This window comes from Carcharhinus amblyrhynchos, chromosome 3, assembly GCF_965287045.1.
Source record: "Carcharhinus amblyrhynchos chromosome 3, sCarAmb.v2.hapA, whole genome shotgun sequence".
NCBI lineage: Eukaryota > Metazoa > Chordata > Chondrichthyes > Carcharhiniformes > Carcharhinidae > Carcharhinus > Carcharhinus amblyrhynchos.
In genome coordinates this window covers 76,275,069-76,298,526 of record NC_137326.1, presented here as the reverse complement: position 1 = coordinate 76,298,526, position 23,458 = coordinate 76,275,069, and the positions used below count along the sequence as shown (strand labels likewise).

General features: G+C 42.1%; 1 protein-coding gene and 1 non-coding gene across 29 annotated transcripts in view; both read right to left on the bottom strand.

Annotated features, from left to right (window-relative positions):
• kif1aa (kinesin family member 1Aa) overlaps nucleotides 1–23,458 on the bottom strand; it is a 291,200-nt gene that overhangs the window by 50,019 nt on the left and 217,723 nt on the right. For 17 of the 28 annotated variants that reach the window (XM_080185350.1, XM_080185352.1, XM_080185351.1 and 14 more), the window contains 7 exons: nucleotides 23,283–23,401; nucleotides 21,836–21,891; nucleotides 15,266–15,374; nucleotides 14,995–15,061; nucleotides 11,701–11,785; nucleotides 8,401–8,506; nucleotides 2,101–2,127 (listed from right to left, as the gene is read on the bottom strand). In XM_080185350.1, the coding sequence (XP_080041476.1) occupies nucleotides 2,101–2,127; nucleotides 8,401–8,506; nucleotides 11,701–11,785; nucleotides 14,995–15,061; nucleotides 15,266–15,374; nucleotides 21,836–21,891; nucleotides 23,283–23,401 (569 nt within the window). The remainder of the gene's footprint in view (nucleotides 1–2,100; nucleotides 2,128–8,400; nucleotides 8,507–11,700; nucleotides 11,786–14,994; nucleotides 15,062–15,265; nucleotides 15,375–21,835; nucleotides 21,892–23,282; nucleotides 23,402–23,458) is intronic. The other 11 variants (XM_080185353.1, XM_080185356.1, XM_080185380.1 and 8 more) reach the window with 1 other exon arrangement.
• LOC145341669 (U2 spliceosomal RNA) lies at nucleotides 9,763–9,961 on the bottom strand. The gene has a single exon (XR_013886428.1). It is a non-coding gene; the product is annotated as a U2 spliceosomal RNA (small nuclear RNA).

Genomic DNA, 23,458 nt, shown 5'->3' with positions numbered 1-23,458 from the left:
CCAGTCATATAAATACTGTGGCTACAAAAGCAACTCCGAGGTGGGAATTCTGTAGAGAGTAACTCAGCTCCTGACTCCCCAAAACCTGTCCACCATCTACAAGGCACAAGTCAGGAGTGTGATGGAATACTTTCCACTTGTCTGGGTGAGTGCAGTTCCACCAGCACTTAAGTTTGACAATTTCTCCTCCAAGCCACACACCATCCTGACTTGGAATTATGTCAATCCTGCACTCTTGCTGGGTCAAAATCCTGGAACTCACTCTGCAACAGCATTGTAGATGTACCTACACCAGATGGAATACAGTGGTTCAAGGTGAGTCACCAGCACCTTCACAACGGCAATCAGCTAAGGACAATAAACATTGGCATATCCAGCGATGCCTACATCCCGTGAGAGAACAAACAAATAAAGATTAATTGAAACTCTGCACGGGTACAGTCAGAAACCTTAACAAGAACTCGAGAGATACAGTGAAACAACATTACCCTTCTCAATTAAGAGGAACTCCACACAGGTACACAGTGAAACCTAATGAATTAACAAGAGCTGCACAGAAATACAGTGAAAAATCCTTAACCTTCTCAATTAACAGGAAATTCATACAGATACAGCGAGAATCCCTTATCCTGTTAAATTAACTGAAGGTCTCCACAGATACACAGAGAATCCCTCACCCTACTGAATTAACAGGAACTCTATATAGATGCACAGAGAAACCCTTACCCTGCTGAATTAACATGAACTCCACACAGATACACACAAAAACCACTACCATGCTGAATTAACAGGAACTCTGCACAGATGTATAGAATAATCCATATCCTACTGAATTAACAGGAACTCCATACAGACACACAGAGAAACCCTTATCCTGCTGAATTAACAGGAATCCACAGGATTACATGGAGAAATCCTTACCCTGCTGAATTAACAGGGACGCCACACGGTTACACAGAAAAATCCTTACCCTGCTAAATTAACAGGAACCCCACATGTAAAATTAGAATTAATGGGAGCTATGCTGGTAGAGTGAAGAAACTTAATCCTGCTGAATAAATTGAAATTATGTAGTTATACAATGAATAATCCTTACCCTGATGAACAAACAGGAGCTCCAAATAGTAACACAATGAATAACTTCACCCTGTTTAATAATCGAGAGCTCCATACAATTAACAGCGAATAAACCTTATTCTGCCCAGCAAATCATGACAAAGTAAGTAACCTTCTCCTGCTGAGTACAATGAGTAACCCTTACACTAGAACTCCAACATTTTCGAATGGGGAAAAAGATGTGTTTTAGTTGGGTACCACAGACAAATTAATTAGACAATGTTTGAAATGTCATAGCAAACAAATGATCAAACAGCTTAGAGTCTACCTGTTATGTGTGACCTCCGCGGGATTAATATATTGATGTAGGCTTTTCACCTCACAACTAACTGATAGGTAAGGTAATCATGATTGTCCAAGTCTTGCCTTATTTCCGTTTCGATCTCCACTGTCCCAAATGCATTGCTGGCAAAGGTTAAGACCGGTGCATGATCAGTTGTGATGGCATTTCGCAGTTTGTGCTCAAGCTAGCTCATTTTATAGATAGACCAAACAATGGGTATAAGGTCTTCAGCACAACATCGGAGATCCCAGGTTTTCACACCATGATAGAGTGAAGTTTAGCACAATTGAAAAGATGGACAGTGCAACATTTTACACACACACACTAATCTTCCACACCCGCCTGTCAAAAAAAGCTGAACAAAATGAAGTAGCAGCAGAAAGGCTTCCCTGAAACCACCCAGCCGCCCCCACCCCCACCTCAACCCGTCCCACAAGTCCTTAGCAACACGTCAGCCCATTTATCACAGCCATTGCAGTGCTACATGCAGTTTTTGGCTTCCTCAGAGATAATGGAATCGGGCTTCAATTCCGAATCAGACTGGCAGGTCTTTGCAGAATGTGATGAAAAGAGGAAAAGTGAAAGGAAACAAACAATCCAAATAAATGAAGGTTAAGCAAAGCAAAGGTTTCAATGGGATTTCAATGTCTGAAGACTGTTGAGAAATAAATGTTTCAAGGATTTAAAACAAAAAAAAATACCTAGGCATATCCGAATCAAGAAATTGCCTGCAAAAACACAAAAACAATACCTTGTTAGTAGACTTAATAAAGTATCGAAGATGATGGTAACATCATAAAGCAAAGCACAGAGGCTTTCCACTTCAGCAGATCCTGAGCACAATGACACAGCAAAGCTATGTTCTATGAGATAGAAGGCCACTAATATTCAATATGTGGTGTACTGCGGGACCATTTGACATTAAAAAAAAGATAAGGCATTTAATTGTTAAGAAAAATGTTGATTTTCTGCCAAACAGCAAATACATGGTAAGCGGAGCACTTCGGAACGGGTAGGTGAAGCCTAAATGCTAGGCCGCATTGTGCCTTTCTTTCCAACACTACAGCGAATCTCAGCTTCAACCACAGAATCTGGCAGCTGGTGACAAACTCCATACTCATTTGAAGCTGGATCAGAGCTGAAGCATGGTAGCTGGATTGAAAAGTTCAGACATGCACAACACTGAGTTTGCCATTTTCTGGTTCAGCCAAAAGCTGAACAGGAAGCAGGAAAGGGTAGGCTGGGCAGTGGAATCAGGATCTTGTGCATAACTACTGGGACGCTGATGAAGATTAAGAACAGATTGATGCTTTCCATGAGACACAAGTAATAGATTTATGGTGATTGTCCCATATTACAATGGTTTATAAAAATCCTGATACATGATTTAAAAACTGTTACACCCTGGGAAAACAACTGTTGCGCCTAAAGCTTGGTTTAACTTTGACAGTCATATTCTAGGGTACAACATTGATTTAATGTGCCTGGTATTTGCTTTCAAATGCCGACTTGCAGTATGCTAAAATATGGGAAAATTGTCTGCCTGTTAACTCCCACTGGGCAGAATATATTTTCAAGCATCCACTCTGGTGGAGATCTGTATGGTCGACTTATTCATTCAGTCATTTGAGGTTTTTAGTGACCTTCTATGTCAGTGGCAGGAATGAGGTCTATAGATTGCACTTAACAAGGATGAAGCAGGAGGTGAGTATGACCATTTTGTTTTGTGTACTAGCATGTTCACTGCAGCAGCAGCTAATATAAGAAAATCAATCATACATAGCACGCACATATTCTCGCAAGTGTATGCATGCAATCACATGTTCACACTCACTTGCTCTCTTACACACATTCTCTCATGTTCATACGTAGCCGGGCCCAAATCTTCCAAGGAATGGCAATCGCTGTCGGATTGCCACTCCACTCCTATTTTTCTACCTTGCACTGGAATTCCATTATTTCTCTCCTGGACTTTTGAACCAAGCCACTTCAGAAACGCAGAGCCAACCTGCTCTGGAGTCCTTCCTCACAGTGCAGGATCACTTTGGGAAGCCAAGTTACACATTTCTTCACTACACTAGCTGCCGTCTTCCCGTAAGTTTAAAGATCCCAAAGCCACTTTGAGAAGTTTTGAAGCTAAGTGTACAAGGCAAGTGGCTGAGCGGGTAGGATGGAATTGTGTTGTGCGAGGGGGTAAAGTTGCATATGAGTGGCAGGTAGTGGGTGAGAGGTGGATGGGTGAGGGGATAGAGTGGCAGTTAAGCGAGTGAGGATTTTGATGGATTGGGATTGTTGGATGATCGGGGATTAATTGAACGGTTGTGAAGGTATTCTGAGTGGTCAGATTGAGATATAGTTGGAGCACTGTCAGTGAGTTTGGGAATGGGGTGGAGGATTGTTAGAGTGGGGTGGGGGAGGTGGGGGTTCAGAAGTATAGTTAAGTAGGAGATAGAAGTGGTTTTAATCCTTCAAACCTTTCTGGTAACTATTCTGATAAGTGAATCAGAATCACCTGAAGTCTCTGAGTCCAACTCAAAGTTTCGAAAGGTTCCAGACACAGGGGAATTGCCCATCGGGAAACCAAATTTCCCAGGAGATTCCCGTATCGTTAGTCCATTTGGACTTTCGAGGGGTCCCCCAAAAGAATCGTTGAAGGTATCCCTGGGGTACAAACATCTGGAGATTGGAAGTTCTGATCCTTTGGGCCTGATTTTACCATTTTCATTCTAAGTGCTGAATCTGGGTGAAATTCAGATCCAACTTGCAAATCTGCTTTCAGGCACCCCCATATGCACTTAGCCTGAAAAGAATATCGTGGGTCCCATTCACACTGTGGGTGGGCTTAGCGCACCCGAAATGATTGGAGCTCTGAACTGCGTATGTGCAGTTAGAAAAAAATTTGAAAAAGCGTGCCCATGTCAGATCACTCCCAGGCCACACAAAGCGGAGAAATGGCCCAGGAGCGAAAAGCAGGAGTGATGGCCCCCACAGACGTCACTGTCCCCCTTATCCACCCACCCACCTCCCCACTACCCAGACCGATCTCGACTCCCTGCCCCCTTCCCCACCAATCACCTGCAGAGTGACAGCGGACCCCCCTGCCCCCCCACCAGAGATCCATCTTACTCCTCCCCCATTCCCCCCAGAGAATGATCTGGCCTCACTTCACTACCCCCCCCATAGAATGATCTGGCCTCACTCCCCAAAGGAACATTTGACCTGCCTCCTTTCTCCCCACCAGACAACGATCAGCCTCCGACCCCCTCCCAGAAGCATACAACAATCAGCCCTCCCTCCCCACCAGACAACGATTGGCCCTCCCACACCCCCCCACCCACCCTCACCAGACAACGATCAGGCCTCCCTCCACCCCACCTTCCCAACAGAGATACATCTGACCTGCCTCCTCCTCCTCCTCCCCTCCCCCCAGCCAGATCTGGCCTCACTCCCCTCACCCTCCCCAACCAGAGAATGATCTGACCTGCCTCCTTCCTCCTCCCCACCACTGATCTGAGTCTGAGAGCCGTTGGAAGCTCTGAACTTGCTCTTCAGCAGCTGAAGCACCTGATTCAGACTTTTCTTCAGCAGGTTCATTTCGGTGCAATACTGGATTGGCGAAAGTGGTGGTAAAGGGGGAAATGCTGATAAAGTTGGGCGGGCGGTTCATTAATTCAAATGAAATACATGAAAATAATTTATATCACTGTTGCGCCTATTTCGGGTGCAAAGTGGATCGCAGCCATTCTTAGGTTTCGGTAAAGTGGCCACCTGCGCGGACACGGGTGCGGATTGCATTAATGGCCTCACACCCGACTTTACCATGTTTTCATGCCCAGTGGTAAAATAGAGCCCTCTGTGTCACCTACACAGACTCACCCATATTCACACATGCTCTACCACACATAAACATGCATTCTTTCATATTCATGCAAAATCACTCAACATACATTCTTTCATACAAATCAAGTCAAACAAGTTTATAATTATGTATGGTTACCCTTTGTTACAAGCCTAATCTTTATCACATGTATAAGAAAGGATTAGGAGAATAGATATTTCAATTGCCTCTAGAAATTAAACAAACCACTTCTTGTCTCTAATTTTCCAGAACTTAATTTTCTCCATTTCCCTAGTCTTACATTCTTACTTTTTTTTAAACCTATTTCAGCTGTTTCCTGGACCTCAAGCAAAAATCGACCTAGAAGTAGTTTTACAGCACTGCCTGTGGGCCAGGGCCAGCAGCAGGGTTTTCCTGGTCCCAGATCAACAAACAAATTTGCTTTCCACACCACGATCACCAATCCACCCAGCTACATTTGCCTGCCCCCTTCGCCACACTCTTCCACCCAACCACAGTTCCCAAGCTCCGATATCTCACCACACATGACCTCTCCACCCTCTCAACCCAAACATAGGAGTGAATTTTCCCGTTCCACCCACCAGGGGAATTGTAGTGGGCAAAGGGCTGACCATGGAAATGTCCATAGACCTTGGGTGGGACTTCCCCATTTTGGGGCGAACACAGCTGGAAGATCCAGCCCGTAATCTCCCTCTCCAAAATCCAGATACAATCTCGCACTGTAAACATGATTGTTCCTGTCTGAGCATGATTCCCATCTTCCAGCATACCTCTTTCACTGATAAGATCTATACTCTCACTGACCATATTCTGCACCAATTTTAGACCAGAAACTCCAACTCACTGTGATAAATGAATGCATTTGCTTTTTCCTCTCTGCTCCCCAGATACAGCCTTTGATAGCTTTTCTGCTCAACGTACAAGCAATCTGTCGATCAGGCTTATGTGTCATGGGAAAATTTAAAAGATGTCCTGCAGTTAATATCAATAAGTCATCCAGGCCATTCTCCCACTGCAAACCTGTCCACCTGCTCCTTTCCAGAATTCCCATAAATGCCATAACTGAGGTATCTACAGTTGCAACATACAGTACTATGGATTGCAATGACAATGCCTGACCCACTGTCCCACCCAGACCCAGAGTGTGAAAGCATGGTACTCTGTCTCAGTGTGTGAATGGAGAGTGTCCATCATCCAATTCTGCTTCTATTAACTTATTTGAAAGCTGTTGCGGGTTGTGCCCTTTTTGAATCTGAATGCTAAATTTTAACAAGTTGTTCTAGGCATTTTTATATTTGGAGAAAGGCAGTCTATGGTTTTATTCCAAACTCATTATTCTCATTATACCAGGTATGGGTAAGAGATAGCAAAGTTCCACAAAATCTTCAATAGACTGAGAAACAACAACCAATACTCAAATGGTCTTGCGGCATATAAGCAGAAGGGAGGAGGGAGAACAGAAAATAATACGGACACAATAAAAATGGCACTTATAGCGTGATTCTGAAAACTCTACAATACCAATAGAATGATTTTGCTCTTACCTATTGTGTGCTGCCCCAGACTACATGAAATCTCTTTTGTTGTGTCTACTTATTGCTTTGAAAGGGGGCAAGGCTTTCATACTTGCACAGAACTTGTTGTCATGCCGCTTGAATTCGAAGGACATGTCCAGCCATTGGGGCTGTGTGAAGAGATCCAAATGTCGGGGGGGCACAAGTTAAAAATTAATATGCCAGGATGGGGGGGGCGCTTTCATTCAAAAGGTAACTGAGTTGTGGCACAAATTAACATGGAAAAAGACCAAAGGAAACAATTCAACATGTCAACGAAGAGGAGATTGGAGGATACGATAACAATGTGGAGTAAGAACTGGACCTGTTGTCTTTGGGTTTTCCTGTATGGCAGCGGTGAGAAGGATGGCAATACCTACCCTGCAAACGTTGACACGTCTCATGAGGTTTATTGTTATTTTTGTTCCCCAATCCTGCCACCTTGGGTGCCTCAATCACCTTCAGTATGAATGGTAAATAACACCACGGTTTTTTAAATCTCCACAGGAAGAAGAAAAGCACTATCCACTTTTGCAAAAGCAAGGAACACCAAGTAGCTAGAAATCCACGAAAAGCAGAATAATAGAGGCCACCTTGCCAGCTATTAAAGAGCAACCCAATGAATTTATATAGTTTCACAAAACAACTGAAAGAGCAAAGTTAAAGCATAAAATTATGACAATTTAGTTAAACTACAGCTTGAACACCACTGAAAGCAAATTATTCTGCATATTAAGTACATTGAGTTTAAATGGTTTCACTCTCTCACTTTCTTGCTGTGTGTGGTTGATGCATGCAATGTGGAGTCATATTCAATGGAAGGGCATGGCATTCTATGTAGTGTCAGGACTCCCTATTCCATTACTCAGGAACAACATAGATTAGGTCCAAGGTTTTCTGTTATATCTAATCAATGATGTAACCAACATGGGAGTGTTTAATGGAACAGTGTTAGTGGGAACTTCACTCTATATCTAATCTGCATTGTATTTGAATTGGAAGCACATGGTGGAATAGTGTATTGGCAACATATATCTAATCTGTGTTGTATATGATCTGGGAATGAATGATGGGGCTTAGAGGAAGATTTATTCTTTATTTAATTTGTGGTGTACCTGACCTGGAAGTATTTACTGAGAGAGTGTAGAGCAAGCTTTAACATGTAACTAATCTAGCCCTTATCTGACCTGGGGATAGTTTTTGGGATACTGCAGAAAAAGCTATTCCGTGTATCTGATCAATGGGGCACCTGAACTGCGAATGCTTGACACAATTGTGCAGAGAAGTTTTACTCAACATCTAATCCTGGAGGCTGTGCCTCAGAGAATTGTTCAGAATGAAGTGTTTTCATAAGGTAAAAAGGGAGAAATTGTGCAGGAAACAGCTGAAGAATTGAATAGTCCTTCACTCCTGAATAAAGAGTTAGCTGGGGAAAAGGAAACACCAAGTGACTGTTGGAAATTCAGCAGAAGAGGAGAGATCTGAAAATCATTTAAGAACGTTAACAAAAAAGCACTATGCAGTTTGCAGTTAGTAAAAATCAGGCAGCATCAAACTATGCACGAGTGACTCCCCTGGTTAATACCTACCGATCCTCCAGGGATGGGTGTGTGTAGCCAGCAGTTAGAATATTCAGAGACAGAATGTTGGGGTCAATGACGGAATCGTCTGACTCTGGTGTGTTCCGGATTCGACCTACCAACAGAGACAAATACATAACTGATTACTGAAGCCAATCTAACCCCTGACCTGTTCCTTTCACAAAGGTCTCTTTCTTGTGTGTACTCTCAGTCGAGCTGTAAAATTATCTACATACAGGCAGTGTATTTAGAAGCCCACAGTACAATGAAGCTTGTATATATATTTTTCTCCTTTATTCTTACTTTTCTAAATTAAATGAATTGTCATAGTATAGGAAGCATGATTGGCTTGGTAAGTTAACCACTCCACTCACTTTCCAGTCTCAGGCCTGGCTGCATTTGTAGTACTCTAGCACCTAAGTTGTATGGTTGTGGTTTGAAATCTCACGGCAGACACCTAAGCGTGTAATTCAGGCTGATGTTTCAGCACAATACCAAAGGAGTACTGGACTGCCAAAACTACCCTTCATATAAAATGTCAAACAAATACTCACCCATCTCTCTCTCGGGTGGATAGCAAGATTCCACAGCGCTATTTGTATAAGAGCAGGAAAGTTGTCCCTACTGCCCTAGCTAATATTTGCTCAAATCAACATCATTAAAACAGATTATCAAACCATTAGCTCACTGCTCTTTGTGGACCTTACTGTGTGCAAATTGGCTGCTGCATTTCCTGCATTGGAATACTCAATTATATTCCAAAGAAAGTACTGTATTGGCTGTAAAACACACTGGGACCTTCTGATGGCATGAAAAACATTGTCCAATTGCAAGTTCTTTCATTTCTTGAAGTCCCAGGCCTTTTGAGATATTAGGGGCGGAATTCTTTTTTCTCTATGTGCTGACTCAGGTGAGAAAAGGTGTGTGCAACACACCAGCTACACAGCCAGCTTTTCTCCCCATATCTTCCAAATGTGAAACAACATTTTTTTTTGTTTTTATTCCAATTCAATCAAATCAAGTCCAATTCAGAGTCTCAACAAGCGACACATTCCCGATCCAAGCTGACAAGACAGGGCTCTCACCTTCTGTCCTGGGCTTGATCTACATGATCCAAGCTGATTGGAGTAGGTATGGCAATTCCTCCAAGGCTTGATCTCATTTGCATCTTAGCTGAGATGCCGCTTTTAAAAATTGCTTCAAATGAAACTAAAATGTAACCTAATGACTTCAACCAAGCACAGCATGTCAATTTTTTTTAGTTCTTTATTCCAATTCAATCCAATCAAATCAAATCCAATTCAGAGTCCCAATAAATTGGGACATTCCTGATCCAAGCTGACAAGACAGGGCTCACTTCCTGTCTTGGGCTTGATCTACATGATCCAAGCTGATTGGAGTAGGTATAGCTCCTCCTCCAAGGCTTGATCTCATTTGCATCTTAGCCAAAAGGCTGAGATGCCGCTTTAAAAAATTGCTTCAAATGAAGCTGAAATGTAATCTAACGACTTCAACCAAGCGCAGCATATCGATACTACACTTGATCTTAGCCAAAAGGCCGAGAAGCGATGTGAAACAACATTAAACAGGACAACTTTAAATGGAGAATGACCGTACAGCAAGGAGCAGCTGATCAGGGAGCAGCATTAACACTTAAACAATATGGATGCCCAACCACTTTAAGTAAACAACCCCCTGAAGCAATTTTTTAAAACGGCATTTCGGCCTTTTGGCTGAGATGCAAATTAGATCAAGCCTTGGAGAAGGAGTTACGCCTACTGCAATCAGCTTGGATCATGTAGATCAAGCCCAAGACAGGAAGTGAGAGCCCTGTCGTGTCAGCTTGGATTGGGAATGTCCCAACCTGTTGGGACTCTGAATTGGCTTTAATTTGACTTGATTGGATTGGAATAAAGTAAACAAAAAAAAATTCCCTGATGAAATGTAACCTAATGACTTCAACCAAGCACAGCATGTCATTACTACACTTGATCTTAGCCAAAAGGTTTTTTAAAGTGGCTAAGATGCAAATGAGTTCAAGCTTTAGAGGAGGAGCTATGCCTGCTCCAATTAGCTTGGATCATTGGATCATGTAGATCAAGCCCAAGACAAGAGGTGAGAGCCATGTTCTGGCTTGGAATGGGAATGTCTCAACTTGTTGAGACTCTGAAATTGACTTGATTGGATTGAATTGGAATAAAAACAAAGACCCCCTGATGAATGATTAATGGACTATACTGGGGAGTGGAAGCCCTAATTTGTCACACTTCCAGCGGGGCAGTTGCCCAGTTGTAACCTCTAGGTTGTAGCACCCTATTCTGATGCTCAAGTTACTCACTAACTTTGTTCCTCCTTATCTCCATAATCTCCTCAATTGCCATAACCCTGCAGCAACCCCAGCCTCATGTCTATTTTCCTCCTTGTGCCAATCATTATTGGATGTGCCTTCAGGTTGGGAATTTTCAACCTGAATCTCCTCGGCTCTCTTCCTATGATTGAAATTTCCTGACTCTCTGTACTGCTGGGATTTTCTGGTCCCACTGACGGTGACCAGCTGCTGTGCGTTTCCTGGTACGGAAGGTGAAGGGCATGCAAAGCCTTGTAGACATTGGCAATGTTAGAGTGTAACCAGTGACAACTTTGTATTGGTTGTAATGTGACCAATGGGGACAAGATGTAAGGGTCAACTAACCCAGTAAACCATGGAACCAATTACACAGTGATGTAATGGCTGAGTAATTGATTCACTATAAATAAGAAACCAAGTAGAATTGCTGGGAGCTTGGAGTGGCCCATGGCGAGGCCCCAAGTTTGGAATAATAATGTTTCTTTATTAAACCCTTTCTTTGATTTATAATTTGGAGTAAGTTTTGTTGCATTTTCATTATCTGCACTTCTGAAGAGTTCCTTCTGAAGAAATGGACAGAACCAGAAGATCCAACATGTGCCACTGGTGGGTCACCTCCACTGTCAGCCAACATACGCCATTGGGAGGACAATGGAGGGTTGAAAAATACCATCCAACCTTTTTGACTAAGCTTTTGGTCACCTCATCAAAAATCACCTTCTCTGGTTTGTTGTCAAACTGAATATTGTTGCAGTTCCTGTGAAATCCTTTGGGATACTTTCCTATGCTGAAGGTAGTTTATCATTGCAAGTTGTTGCTGAGTTTGTTTTGTGTTCAGATTATTGTTTAAGATTTGCATAATCATTGAGGTGAATTGATGTTCACAGGACTGCTGCTACATCACAAAACTGTAGGATATACAAACAGGAATGATGACAGCAGTACATTTTCCTCATACTTACCAACAACCAGTTCTCGCACTTCCTTCCAACGTATGTCACTTCCTGTTTCATGTACTATGGTGATCGTAATCCGCCTCTGAATTCCCTATCAAAAACCAAGAATAAAGAACTATGTTAGGCACCAGTCTCTCTCAATTACAATACAGCATGACAAGCTGATCTGGAACTTCGGGGTGGCACAGTACTTTAGTGACAGGGGAACCAGTAGGGTAAATCCGTGGGGCGACAGGGATTAGGGCCTGGGTGGGATAGTTGTCAGTGCAAACTTGATGGACCAAATGGCCTCCTTCTGCCCTGTAGTGATTCTATGATTCCCCCACATTAGTGGGATATGTGTATAAAAATTCAAATTGCCACTGCAGGGACATTATTGTAAAGTTCCTGTCCTTGAACATACTTGAGGTGCTACATCTGCAATGAACAAGTATTGTAAAGGGAGTTCAGTCTTACACTGAGGCTGTTTCTATTGCACAGTGATGACACATTTTAGGCTGTGTATTAGTTTGATGATGAACACTTGCAATGTGCATCCTCTCCTTAAAATACACTGGGGCAGATAATGCATCCATATGACAGGAGTGCGTGTAGGAACTTGATGACGGCAGCCGGCACCTTCATTCACAATAAGCAGACCCAATGGATAAATCTGAACTAGAATCTCAAATTTGTAAAATTTAGTTCCTAACAGTCAGGACGTGGACAGCACGGTGTCACAGAGTTACCCCTATTGTCTCACAGCACCAGGAACCTAGGTTTTATTCCAGCTTTGGGTGACTGTCTATATGGAATTTGCACATTCTCCCTGTGTGCACAGGTTTCCTCTGGGTGCTCTGATTTCCTCCAAAAGTCCAAAAATGTGCAGGCTACATGGATTGACCATATTAAATTGCCCCTTAACGTCCCAAGATGAGTACGTTAGCTGGATTAGCCATGGTAAATGTGTGGGGTTATTGGGATAGGACGGGAGAAGAGGATCTGGGTAAAAATATTCCGTCAGAGAATTAACACAACGCGATGGGCCACAGGGCCTCTTCTGCACTGTAGGAATTCTATGATTGTGTGTATACAAATATTGTCCTCAGTTGTTACTGTAAAGCTACCAAAGTTCATCCATTTCTATTGTTCAGTTACGGTTATCAACATATCCTTACCTTGTTCCTCCCTGAATAATATCACTCTTAGTTACTACAGTTGCCAAGCAAATTCATTCAATAGACTTTCTCTCACACTGTAAACAATGCTGTTGCTTTTTGTCTGAAGCTGATTCATCACTGGACCAAATCTATATTGTACTTTCCATTTCTCCCACATTACTGATCATCAACATTGTGAATGTACTTTACATTATTTTATAATTGCAAAACCTACTGCACTTGGCAGTGAGGTCACAGAGAGGAGCAGGGATGAAGATGGGTTTGCCTCATGAGAGGAATGAAGAGAACTGGATGTTAACTAACCAGCAGCTGACCATCTTGCCTTGCCACAGTGCTGTGAGGATACAGAGAAGTTGAGTGGGCAGCATGGTATCTCTGGAGCTTAAGGACATAAGAACTAGGAGTAGGAGTAGGCCATCTGGCTCCTCAAGTCTGCTTCACCATTCAATAAGATCTTTCTGTGGACTCAGCTCCACTTACCCACCTGCTCACCATTACTCTTATTTACTTATCCTCGCCTTAAAAACATTCAATGAGGTAACCGCAACTGCTTCACTGGGCAGGGAATTCCACAGATTCACAACCCTTTGTGTGAAGAAGTTCCTCCTCAACTCAGCCCCAATTCGGCTTCCCCTTATTTTGAGGCTATGCCCTGTAGTTGTAGTCTTACCCGCCAGTGGAAACAACTTCCCTACTTCTATCTCATCTATTCCGTTCATAATCTCATATGTTTCTATAAGATCTCCCCTCATTCTTCTGAATTCCAATGAGTATAGCCCCAGTCTACTCACTCTCTCATCATAAGCCAACCCCCCCAACACCAGAGTCAACCTAGTGAATCTCCTCTGCACCCCCTCCACTGCCAATATATCTTTTCTCAAGCAAGGAGACCCAAACTGTACACAATACTAAAGGTATGACCACACCAGCACTTTATACAGCTGCAACATAATCTTGCTGTTTTAAACTCCATCTGTCTAGCAATAAAGGACAAAATTCCATTTGCCTTCTTAATTACCTGCTTCACCTGCAAACCAACTCCTTGCGATTCCTGCACAAGGACACCCAGATCTCTCTGCACAGCACCATGCTGCAATTTTTTTACCATTTAAATGACAGTCCATTTTGCTGTTATTCCTACAAAAATGGATGACCTCACATTTACCAACATTGTACTCCATCTGCCAGACCCTCGCCCAGTCACTTAGACCATCTATATCCTTTGCAGACTTTCAGCATCCTCTGCACACTTTGCTCTGCCACCCACCTTAATGTTATCTGCGAATTTTGACACACTACACTTGGTCCCCAACTCCAAATCATATATGTAAATTGTAAACAATTGCAGTCCCAACACTGATCCCTGAGACATACCACTAGTCACTGATTGCCAACAAGAAAAACACTCATTTACTCCCATTCTTTGCTTTCTGTTAGTTAACCAATCCTCCATCCATGCTAATATATTACCCGTAACACCGTGTACCTTTATCATATTGCAGTCTTTGGTGCGGCACCTTGTCAAATGCCTCTGGAAATCCAGATACACCACATCCACAGGTTCCCCATTGTTCACTGCACATGTAATGTTCTCAAAGAATTCCATCAAATTAGTCAAACGTGACCTTCCCTTCATGAACCCATAATGCATCTTACCAATGGGACAATTTATATCCATAGAAACCACAGAAAAGTTATAGCACAGAAAGAGGCTATTTGACCCATCATGTCCATGCTGACCCAAGGACACCCAGGTGCCCTTTCTAATTCCACCTTCCAACAGCCGGCCCATAGTCCCATAGCTCCCATAGCTTACAGTAAAGATCCAGATACTGGCCTACATGTGAATCCAGACCCACAGCAATGTGGTTGACTCTTAACTGCCCCTCTGAAATGGCCTAGCAAATTATTCGGTTCAAAAACAATTAGGAATGGGCAATAAATCCTGGCCCAGCCTGTGATGCCCCTGATTGAAAGAAATGAAAAAAAGGTAGATTAATTTATGTAACAGTTAGATTTGAATTTTATAGAGAATTAAGAGGGAGCTGTGTGAAAGAACAAATCAATCTCTTTGGATGCAGCTTTGACAAGGACAGATGCAAGAGCTCCAACACATCTGAGGCTGATTATGCAACAATACCTGGTGCAGTAGGAAGGTTCCATGACATGGCATCCCACCTCTATGGTCAACAACAGCAGGGATATACCTGCCAAATGAAAAGTGAGATGGTCACTTCATATACCAATACTCTAAGTGCTGCCAACTCTGATGGTAACTAGGTCAAACACTAAAGGAAACATAGCTTTGAAGGACATGAATAATGATTGTTGTTTATCATTTCAGCCTGGGCCCAACATGAGCTGGCCTTTGACAGCTTTCATGTTATGCTGCAATAATGGATGGTACTTACTCTCCAGTAGCCTCCAGCTCACAGATTTCGAAGAAGACCAGCAAGTCATACTTGCCCTGGCATTGTCCTGCGGCAGGTCGGTTCATAGTGCTTAACTTGGTCGCTGGTACTGCGAATATAATAAACCATTTGTCAGAGTGCAAATCCAAAGCTTGCAATTGGTTCAGACTTCAGCTTCCAGCATTATCCGTTCCAAAACCTGGTGCTGTGTCAAGCAACAAAGCCAGGCATCTAAATTATGAACCATCCTCAACATTAGTTTTCAAATCCAGTTTGAGTTAAATTCAAATTTATCATTATGCAAAAAATAATTTTCACAATGTGACTGACCACAGAGTACAGCTGAAGGAAAGATTAAAATTTAAGAACAGGACACACCTGAAAGAAAATGTATAGTTCAGAGAACAGGGCACACACCTGTAAGAACATGGCATATTTATACAGTTTTGAGTTCATATTTAACTATGTCGCACCAGTGTTTCATCACCTGGCACAAACTCTTCTAATAAACATGTTGTGGTGAGCTGTGTCCATGATCCATAGAATCCCTACAGTGCAAGTCTGGACTGATTCTCCAAAAGAGCATCTTATGTAGGCCCATTTCCCCCCACCCAAGCCTGTAACCCCCTCATATTTGTCATGGCCAATCCACCGAACCCACACTGCAGGAGGAAAGCCACGTAGACATGGAGAGAATGTGCAAATTCCACATAAACAGTCACTCAAGGCTGGAATTGAACCTGGGTCCTTGGTGCTCTGAGGCAGCAGTGCTAACCACTGAGTCACCATACACATATGTATTTTTTTTCAGCCTCTCCTCTGCTTTCAGAGGTGCTGAGCATTGTTGGCAACAGTCCCATGCGTGTCTGAAATCCTCAATGCTATGACTAAGGTGGGAAGTACAGGCAAACCCAGCCACGACGCTTATAACTTAGGATTGTACATGACAAATTCACCCATGATGCCAACTGAAGAGCTGTAATCACGTCAATCTTAAGAATTAGTCCAATGATTAAGAGGAAAATAGGAATGACAGCTAACTTTCAGCCAACTAAAGTACTGACTTCAGGGAGTCACTCCAAATTAAGTGTTGGAAGGCAGGAGGAGAAAGTGATCAGTTTTTAAAGTTATAAATAAGCTAGAGTAAATACCTAAACAATCAAAATAAAAGCAGAACAAGAATGAAAGAAAATGGAAACAGGTTAAAGCTGTCTGAATTGAAGACTGTACTTCTATGTTTAGTGTAGGGCATTAGGGATATATTTCAATAATAAAGGTATTCCTGACATTTGAGCAGTTTTATTAGTGTTTTTTTTGTTGGTGCTGACAATGTAAGTAATTGGTTGGCATGGGGAGACAAGCATTCCCTTGGACTTTATAACAGTTGTCAGGTTGGAGGCACAGGAGCTAAGAGACACAGGCTAGAATGTTGTGTTTTCCTCTTACAATCCTGCCGCAACAAACATAGCTTGAAATAAAAACAAAAACTCAATTTCCCCACATGAAATAAAAAGTGCAACAAAACACAACGAGCATGCAGAGGTGAGTTTAGGGTAAAGATACAAGGCACATTGCAAAAAACACCAATCTCACCCACCAAGGTAACTTCAGATTTATTCTTTCTAAGAAATGTATGTCATGAGCATCAAGAGTATTGAAATTGTATTGAATTAAACTCAGAGTGCATCACACTATATAGAGAAAAGCTGAATTCTATTGCACTCTCTGTAATTTCCAATTTGTAACATTTTACCTTCAGGCTAGCCGTCCAAATCAAGTGTTACAACTGTATTGAGGCATCTTAGAGTAGGACATGCTGCATGGAGATACTTTGACTTTTATTACACTTTGTCATTTCAAGTCAAAATGTTTTACAAATTTTATGAATAAAGTATATTTTGGAAAAAAAATCAAAGTGCAAGTTGTTTCTTTACTTAAGAACTTGCAATGTTCCACTGAACATCTGGAGCATTTTTTTCACCATTCATTCTGATTTCTTCACACAAGGCAAGACACATTGATAAGTGATTATCATCCGAGTGTGCCTCAAAAATTGTGATTCAAAAACAACCAACCTTTCCCTGAAAGGGGACATCAAATTTGCGTCTTTTATTGCTCCACAGGAAAGTTTTGAATTACTCCCCCATTCTAGTTAAACAGTTGTACAGAAAGGATTTAATCTTTTCCCCATGGAAATCAAAGTTCAGGAAATGAACATCTTAGAAAACTAAATGTTGACCGTTGCTCTTTGACCCAAATAATCACAGCAAACAAAGCAAAAAGCAAAGGTACTCCCATTAGATGCTCACATTGGATATGTTCCATGAAAATGAATTATTTTTGACAAGCTAAGTTCTTGTCTAAAATGACCTGCAAATGGAAGATGATTCTTACTTAATGGGAGATTCAATCACATCTAAGATAGCAAATTGGTTGCTGATGGATAACCTAACCATTTGACTAGCAGCTTTTAAATGGCCCCAGAAGTGATGCTCAGTATGGAGTGATGTCAGAGTGGATTGCTAATGCAGGATCTGAATCTCATTAACTTCAAATACAAAATAAAACAAATAAGCAAACGTGGAAGGATGATTAAATAACAACAGTGGACCAAGTGTGCGCTGCCTTACAAAATGAGACTTAACAATGATAAATTTGTGGTCATCTCCCTACTGCTTAGGATGATATGCCAATTGGGAGTCTAACGCAGTCCACCTCTCCTTCTGCAGACTTTTAAAAGACAAGGCATGACACCATCGCATTGCTAATTAATCTTTGAGCTTCTGTTTCCAACCTTGCTGGTCTTCTACACATTCTCTATCAGGGTTTTCAACTTTAAAATCTAAATGAATGGAGTCAGATTCTATAATGTTGGCCAGAGCATCAGATCACATCATCAAAGCTAGCCACCAGTTCGACTAATCTTCAACTGAGGGAAATATTGCACACACTTGTCCACTTTTGTTTACTTGGTGAGCAGACACACATGGGATCAGGGTTGAATAATGACACACAATTGCAACCCATGGAAAGTCGTTTTAAATTGGGTACAACACCAACAGCAGCAAGGAGATGTAGTGACGCTTACTCAGAGTCCGATCTCTGGGAACTGCTAATACATCTCTGCATCTGGAAGGCCACAGGGACAGAGTGACTAAAATTTTACTGGCAGAACACTGCTTTTCATTGGGAATCCCATTAACATAGAACACTGAGGGGTGGAGAAAAACATAACCAACTGGAAAGGCTGTGGCAGTTTCAGGAGTCCCGAAACATTGTCACACTGTCCATGTATTCAATGGCATGGTGAGTGGGAAGGAAAATTGCCTCAGCATATCTGGGAGGCAAAGTACAGAGCCATAAAAGGAGTGAAATAAATTACTCAGTTACATCTGGAGTGCCAGGGAGGGTGAAGTGTCTGTTGTAGCAATTGAGAGATATATCACCCAATTGAGTGAGGAACTGAAGCTCAGAATGCTTTGAAATTGGACGATGAATTACCTGAGATACGTGAGGCAAGGTGAAATATCAAGTGTCTGAGGACTGGAAAATTCTTTAAACTAAGATAGGGGGAGCTTGGAGATGAGTTGTCCAATTAGAATGGAAGGTGAAATTGAAGCATCCAAAAATCTGTAGGATTGGGCAGGTTGAAATACCCAATCATCTGGGATGAACAATTAAGTGTTTGGGGAGTGGGAATTAAATTAGCCAACAATATGCGGAGCTGTTAGTGGTGAAGTATCCAACGAGACACACTTTCCATTAGAGTACAGTATTACGAACCATGCATCTGGGCTTTCCTGACAGCACAACCAGGGGAAGAAGGCAGGGGCAAGGGGGCATAAACCTCGTCTTCGGAAAGATAGGAAGCAGCGACATTAGCAGCAGACACGGCGTGCATGGACAGCGAGTCCAGGAATGGGAGATTCAACCCATCAGGTATCAGGTGCTTAATCAAAACAAGTGCTTTCTCATTCTCTGCGATGCGTGTGATGAAGACGACAAAAAGAAACAACAGAAATTGTAAAATCACATGAGTTCTGCCAGTGAGAGGATAACTAATGAGGACTGTCAAGGGATGCGTATTCAACAAACTGAAACAATAAACTTCTACCTAAACACATCCCAGCATAAAATAAAATAAATCACAGAAAAGCCCACTTAGCTCTCTGCCTTCCAGGACCATAGTTACCCACAGCTCTGGAACAGTCCAATGTAACTCCCCAGCCACATATGAATGAAAATCGATTTTCCATGGCAAGAGGATAATAGCTGTAAAGACTCGCATTGTAATCAGTATTCTGCAAACTGAGTGTGTGCCTTTATATGCACTGCTTGTGATCAGAACTCCCCACTCACCTGACAAAGGAGCAGTGCTCCAAAAGCTAGTGGCGTTTATTACCAAATAAACCTGTTGGACTTTAACCTGGCGTTGTGAGACTTATTACTAACAGGGTCAGTAACCAGAGGTTACAGATTTACGATAATTAGCAAAAGGATCAGAGAGGCAATGAGAAGAATTTTCTTTATGTTGTGAGTTAAGATGACCTGGAATGTACTGCCCGCAAGGATGGTGAAAGCAAATTCAGTTGTAACTGTCTAAAGGGATATATATTTAAAAAGGGCAAAAAAATTGCTGAGTTATGGAATAAGAGCAGGGAAGGGATCAATTAGATAGCTCTTTCAAAGAGCCAGGAGTGACTCTCTGGACTGAATGGTCTCTGTCAGAGCTCTATGATCCTTTAAGATGTCCATGACTGAGAAAGCCCAACACTGACTATATCTACAATTGACTAGCAGTTGTGGGCCTTCTTCCTGAGGCTCTTCTCTCACATACTCCAAGCCCCACAGATAAAGCGATGGCTTGGCTGGGTTCAGACTGGACACATTTCTGTGTCCTCATCAAACTCCTCATTTCATCACAGATAACAATCCAATATTCAACAGTAAATGCTTCACTGCTACCAAATATAATCTGAGTCCTTTGGGAAATAAAGGATGCTGCTAAACAGTAGGGATATCAAGAACTGTATCTTATAAAGGATGCACGTATTTATGAATCTAATGTCAACAAACATCAGCATGCATCCAGTTATACTTTATTCTACTAATACTGAGCAAGTGCATGAACTCAGTAATGAAAAAACTCCATTTAAAAAATTAGATTTTTTTATAGACACTTCTTTACTGCCGTTTGAATATACATCAGAAAGGAGAAGCAGACACAGAGAGGGAATGGAACAATGACCAGCAGGGAACCTGAGGTTAAAAACTAGTGCCAGAGAAATTTAGGTACACTGAGATTGAGGTTAGAAGTTAATGCATGGGTAATCTGGAGAGATTGACATTTTAGTACACGATAATGTGGTGAGATTGAGGTTAAAGGTTGGTCCCAAGGTAATCTGAAAAGATTGAGGTTAAAAGTAGGTCCTAAGATAATCTGGAGAGGTTGAGGTTAAAGATTGGCACCAAAATATTGTAGAGAGATTAAAGATTTGTGCCAGGGTAAAGTGGAGAGACTGAAGGTGACAACCTTCAGGTTAATGCAGGGAGTCTGGAAAGACAGATATTTACTAAATAATACCATGGGAGGGTGACAGAGGTGGCTGGAAATTGAACCTCGATAGTGCCTGAAAAGTGTAATGCCTCCCTTTGGTATTATAAAGAAATGATATGCTTTGGCCAAAATTCCTGACTCACAGGAACGTAAGAGTAGGTATAGGCCATTTTGAGCATGCTTTGCCATTTAATAAGATCACAGCTGGTCTGGTTGTGGTCTCAACTCCACTTTCCTATCTGCCCCTCATAACAACTTAGTTGACCAAAAATCTGTCTAACCTTTCCTTGAGTAACTTCAACGTCCCAGCCTCCAGTACTTTCTAGGGAAGAGAATTCCGCAGACTAACCCTCTGTGAGAAAGTAAATCTTCTCATCTCAGTCTTAAAAGGAATATCTCTTATTCTTAACCTTTTTATTGTTAAACTTCTTATTCATAAACCTCTTAACTAGTTACCCTCAGGTAAATCATAGGCAACCAGCATTTATTTGGACACAAATCAGTGACTGGAGATGGGATCTTCTTAATTTGTATCATTTGTACTGATTTGTACAACACCACAGTTACTGAGACACTGAGTAAGATCCAGGAATTATTTATATACTTTCTCAGGGGTGGAATTTGGTTGTGGTAAATTGACTTGCTACCAGCAGCCTGAAGGTTAAGTTCCAGGAGGGACAGAGTCCTGCTTTCTGCAAGGGGTGGGATAGCAGATGCAACTGTGAATGTTGTGCAGTCAGGAAGCACATGCCCCATGGCATCAAAGTGATGATTTCTGATTGCCTCTTTTACTCACATTGGCAGCTGTTGAGGATTCCTAGGTGGAGCAGCCTGGCAGGAGTGAGCCTTTACCAATATTGTCACATGTAGTGCAAACGTAGATTGGTTATGGGAGTTGTATCCCCAAAATTGTCCTATTTGCACTATTTTCCCATTTACTCCTCAATGTGACTCCAAAGTACAATTAAATACTTTCATATAAAACAATATTTGGAAAAATTTAATCCTCTCACCTGGCTTAGACAAGGGCATCACACGAGGAAATTGGCGGCGAGATGGTCTCAGGGGGCTAGGAAGAGAAAGAACAGGTGAATTCCATCTAGAATATATTATGTATATTCTTTTTATTCAAAAGTATAGAGTATTTTACTCAAAAACACATCACTGAGCTGAGATGTTATTAGCACATGCCAACGTCAACAAGAGAGTCACATTCTACATCTCACCCATACTAAAGTTCCTATTGGACCAAAAGATCAGAGGACGTGGGAGTGGAAGTAGACCATTTAGCCCTTCAAGCCTACTTTGCCATTCAACATGATCATGGCTGATCCTCTATCTCAAAGCCATACTCCTTGATATCTTTAGAGTCTAGAAATCTATCTAATTCCTTCTTAAATATATTCAATAATTTGGCCTTCAGTCTCCTGTGGTTGAGAATTCTACAGGTTCACCACCGCCTGAGTGAAAAAGTTTCTCCTCATCTTGGATCTAAATGGCCTACCCCATTTCCTGAGACTGTGACCCCTTGCCCTAGACCCCTCAGTCAGAGGAAACCACATCCTTGCATCCATTCTGTCCAGCCCTATCAAAATCTTATGTTTCAATCAGATCCCTCCTCATTCTTCTAAATTCCACTGAACACAGGCCCAGTTGACTCAATCTCTCCTCATACGACAATCCTGCCATCCCAGGCATCTGGTGAACTTTTGCTGGACTACCTCCATGGCAAGTATATCTTTTCTGAGACAAGGAGATTAAAACTGCACTTAATACTCCAAGTGTGGTCTCACCAAGAGCTTAATCTTTAGGATGGCAGGGACTCAACCATGTCCCAGCTGATTCTGACAGCCTGCTGACATTTTACTCTCTAATGAACATTGATTGACAGCAGGGAGGACATTTGACCTGACTTGGACAGAATTCCCATCTTATTGTGTTGCTGGCCAATCAGATTGCGTGACTGCTCTCCAAACCCTCCAGGCATATCGCAATTGTGACCAGAAGTGTCGGGACATGGAAGCCAGGTAAGTGGCAAGAGTCCCATGGAGAGTAGAGACTCCTGGGTGACCTTGAGGGTCCTGCTGCTGGAGGCACCGCCCCCCCCCCATCTCCCATGCACCCACCCTCCAACCCCCACCCCCACCCAAGATTTAGGATTTTAAGCTTGTCTATTTCTATTTCTTCCAGGTCAAGGAGGGTTGGATCTCAGAGGGAATCCCTTCAATGCAATTTTACACTGCCCCTCCTCCAACAGTCTCAACACCGTCAGAGGGAGGAAGCATAAAATTCAGGCCCAGGAGTTAGCCTTATTCAAATCCTCTTCACAGTATAAAAGGATTAAAGTTTAGATAGAACATCCAATGCTTTTAGCAATGTGAAATCACTGAGAGATTGAGCTTGAAACAGAAGAAAGGAATGTTGCTGCTGAAGAAAATGGGATTTGCTGGGAGCACCTACCTGATGAGGTCCTTGCAGAGGGGTGGAAATGGGTGCTGCTGATAATGTCCAAATACCTCGAAGACAATGGGTTGAGTCTTAATATACTCTATGAAGGATTTGGTTACTTCTACGGCAATCTGTAAAAAAAATATTGTTTTCATAGGAACAACTGTTTGAGTTTTCAGGAGTTAACA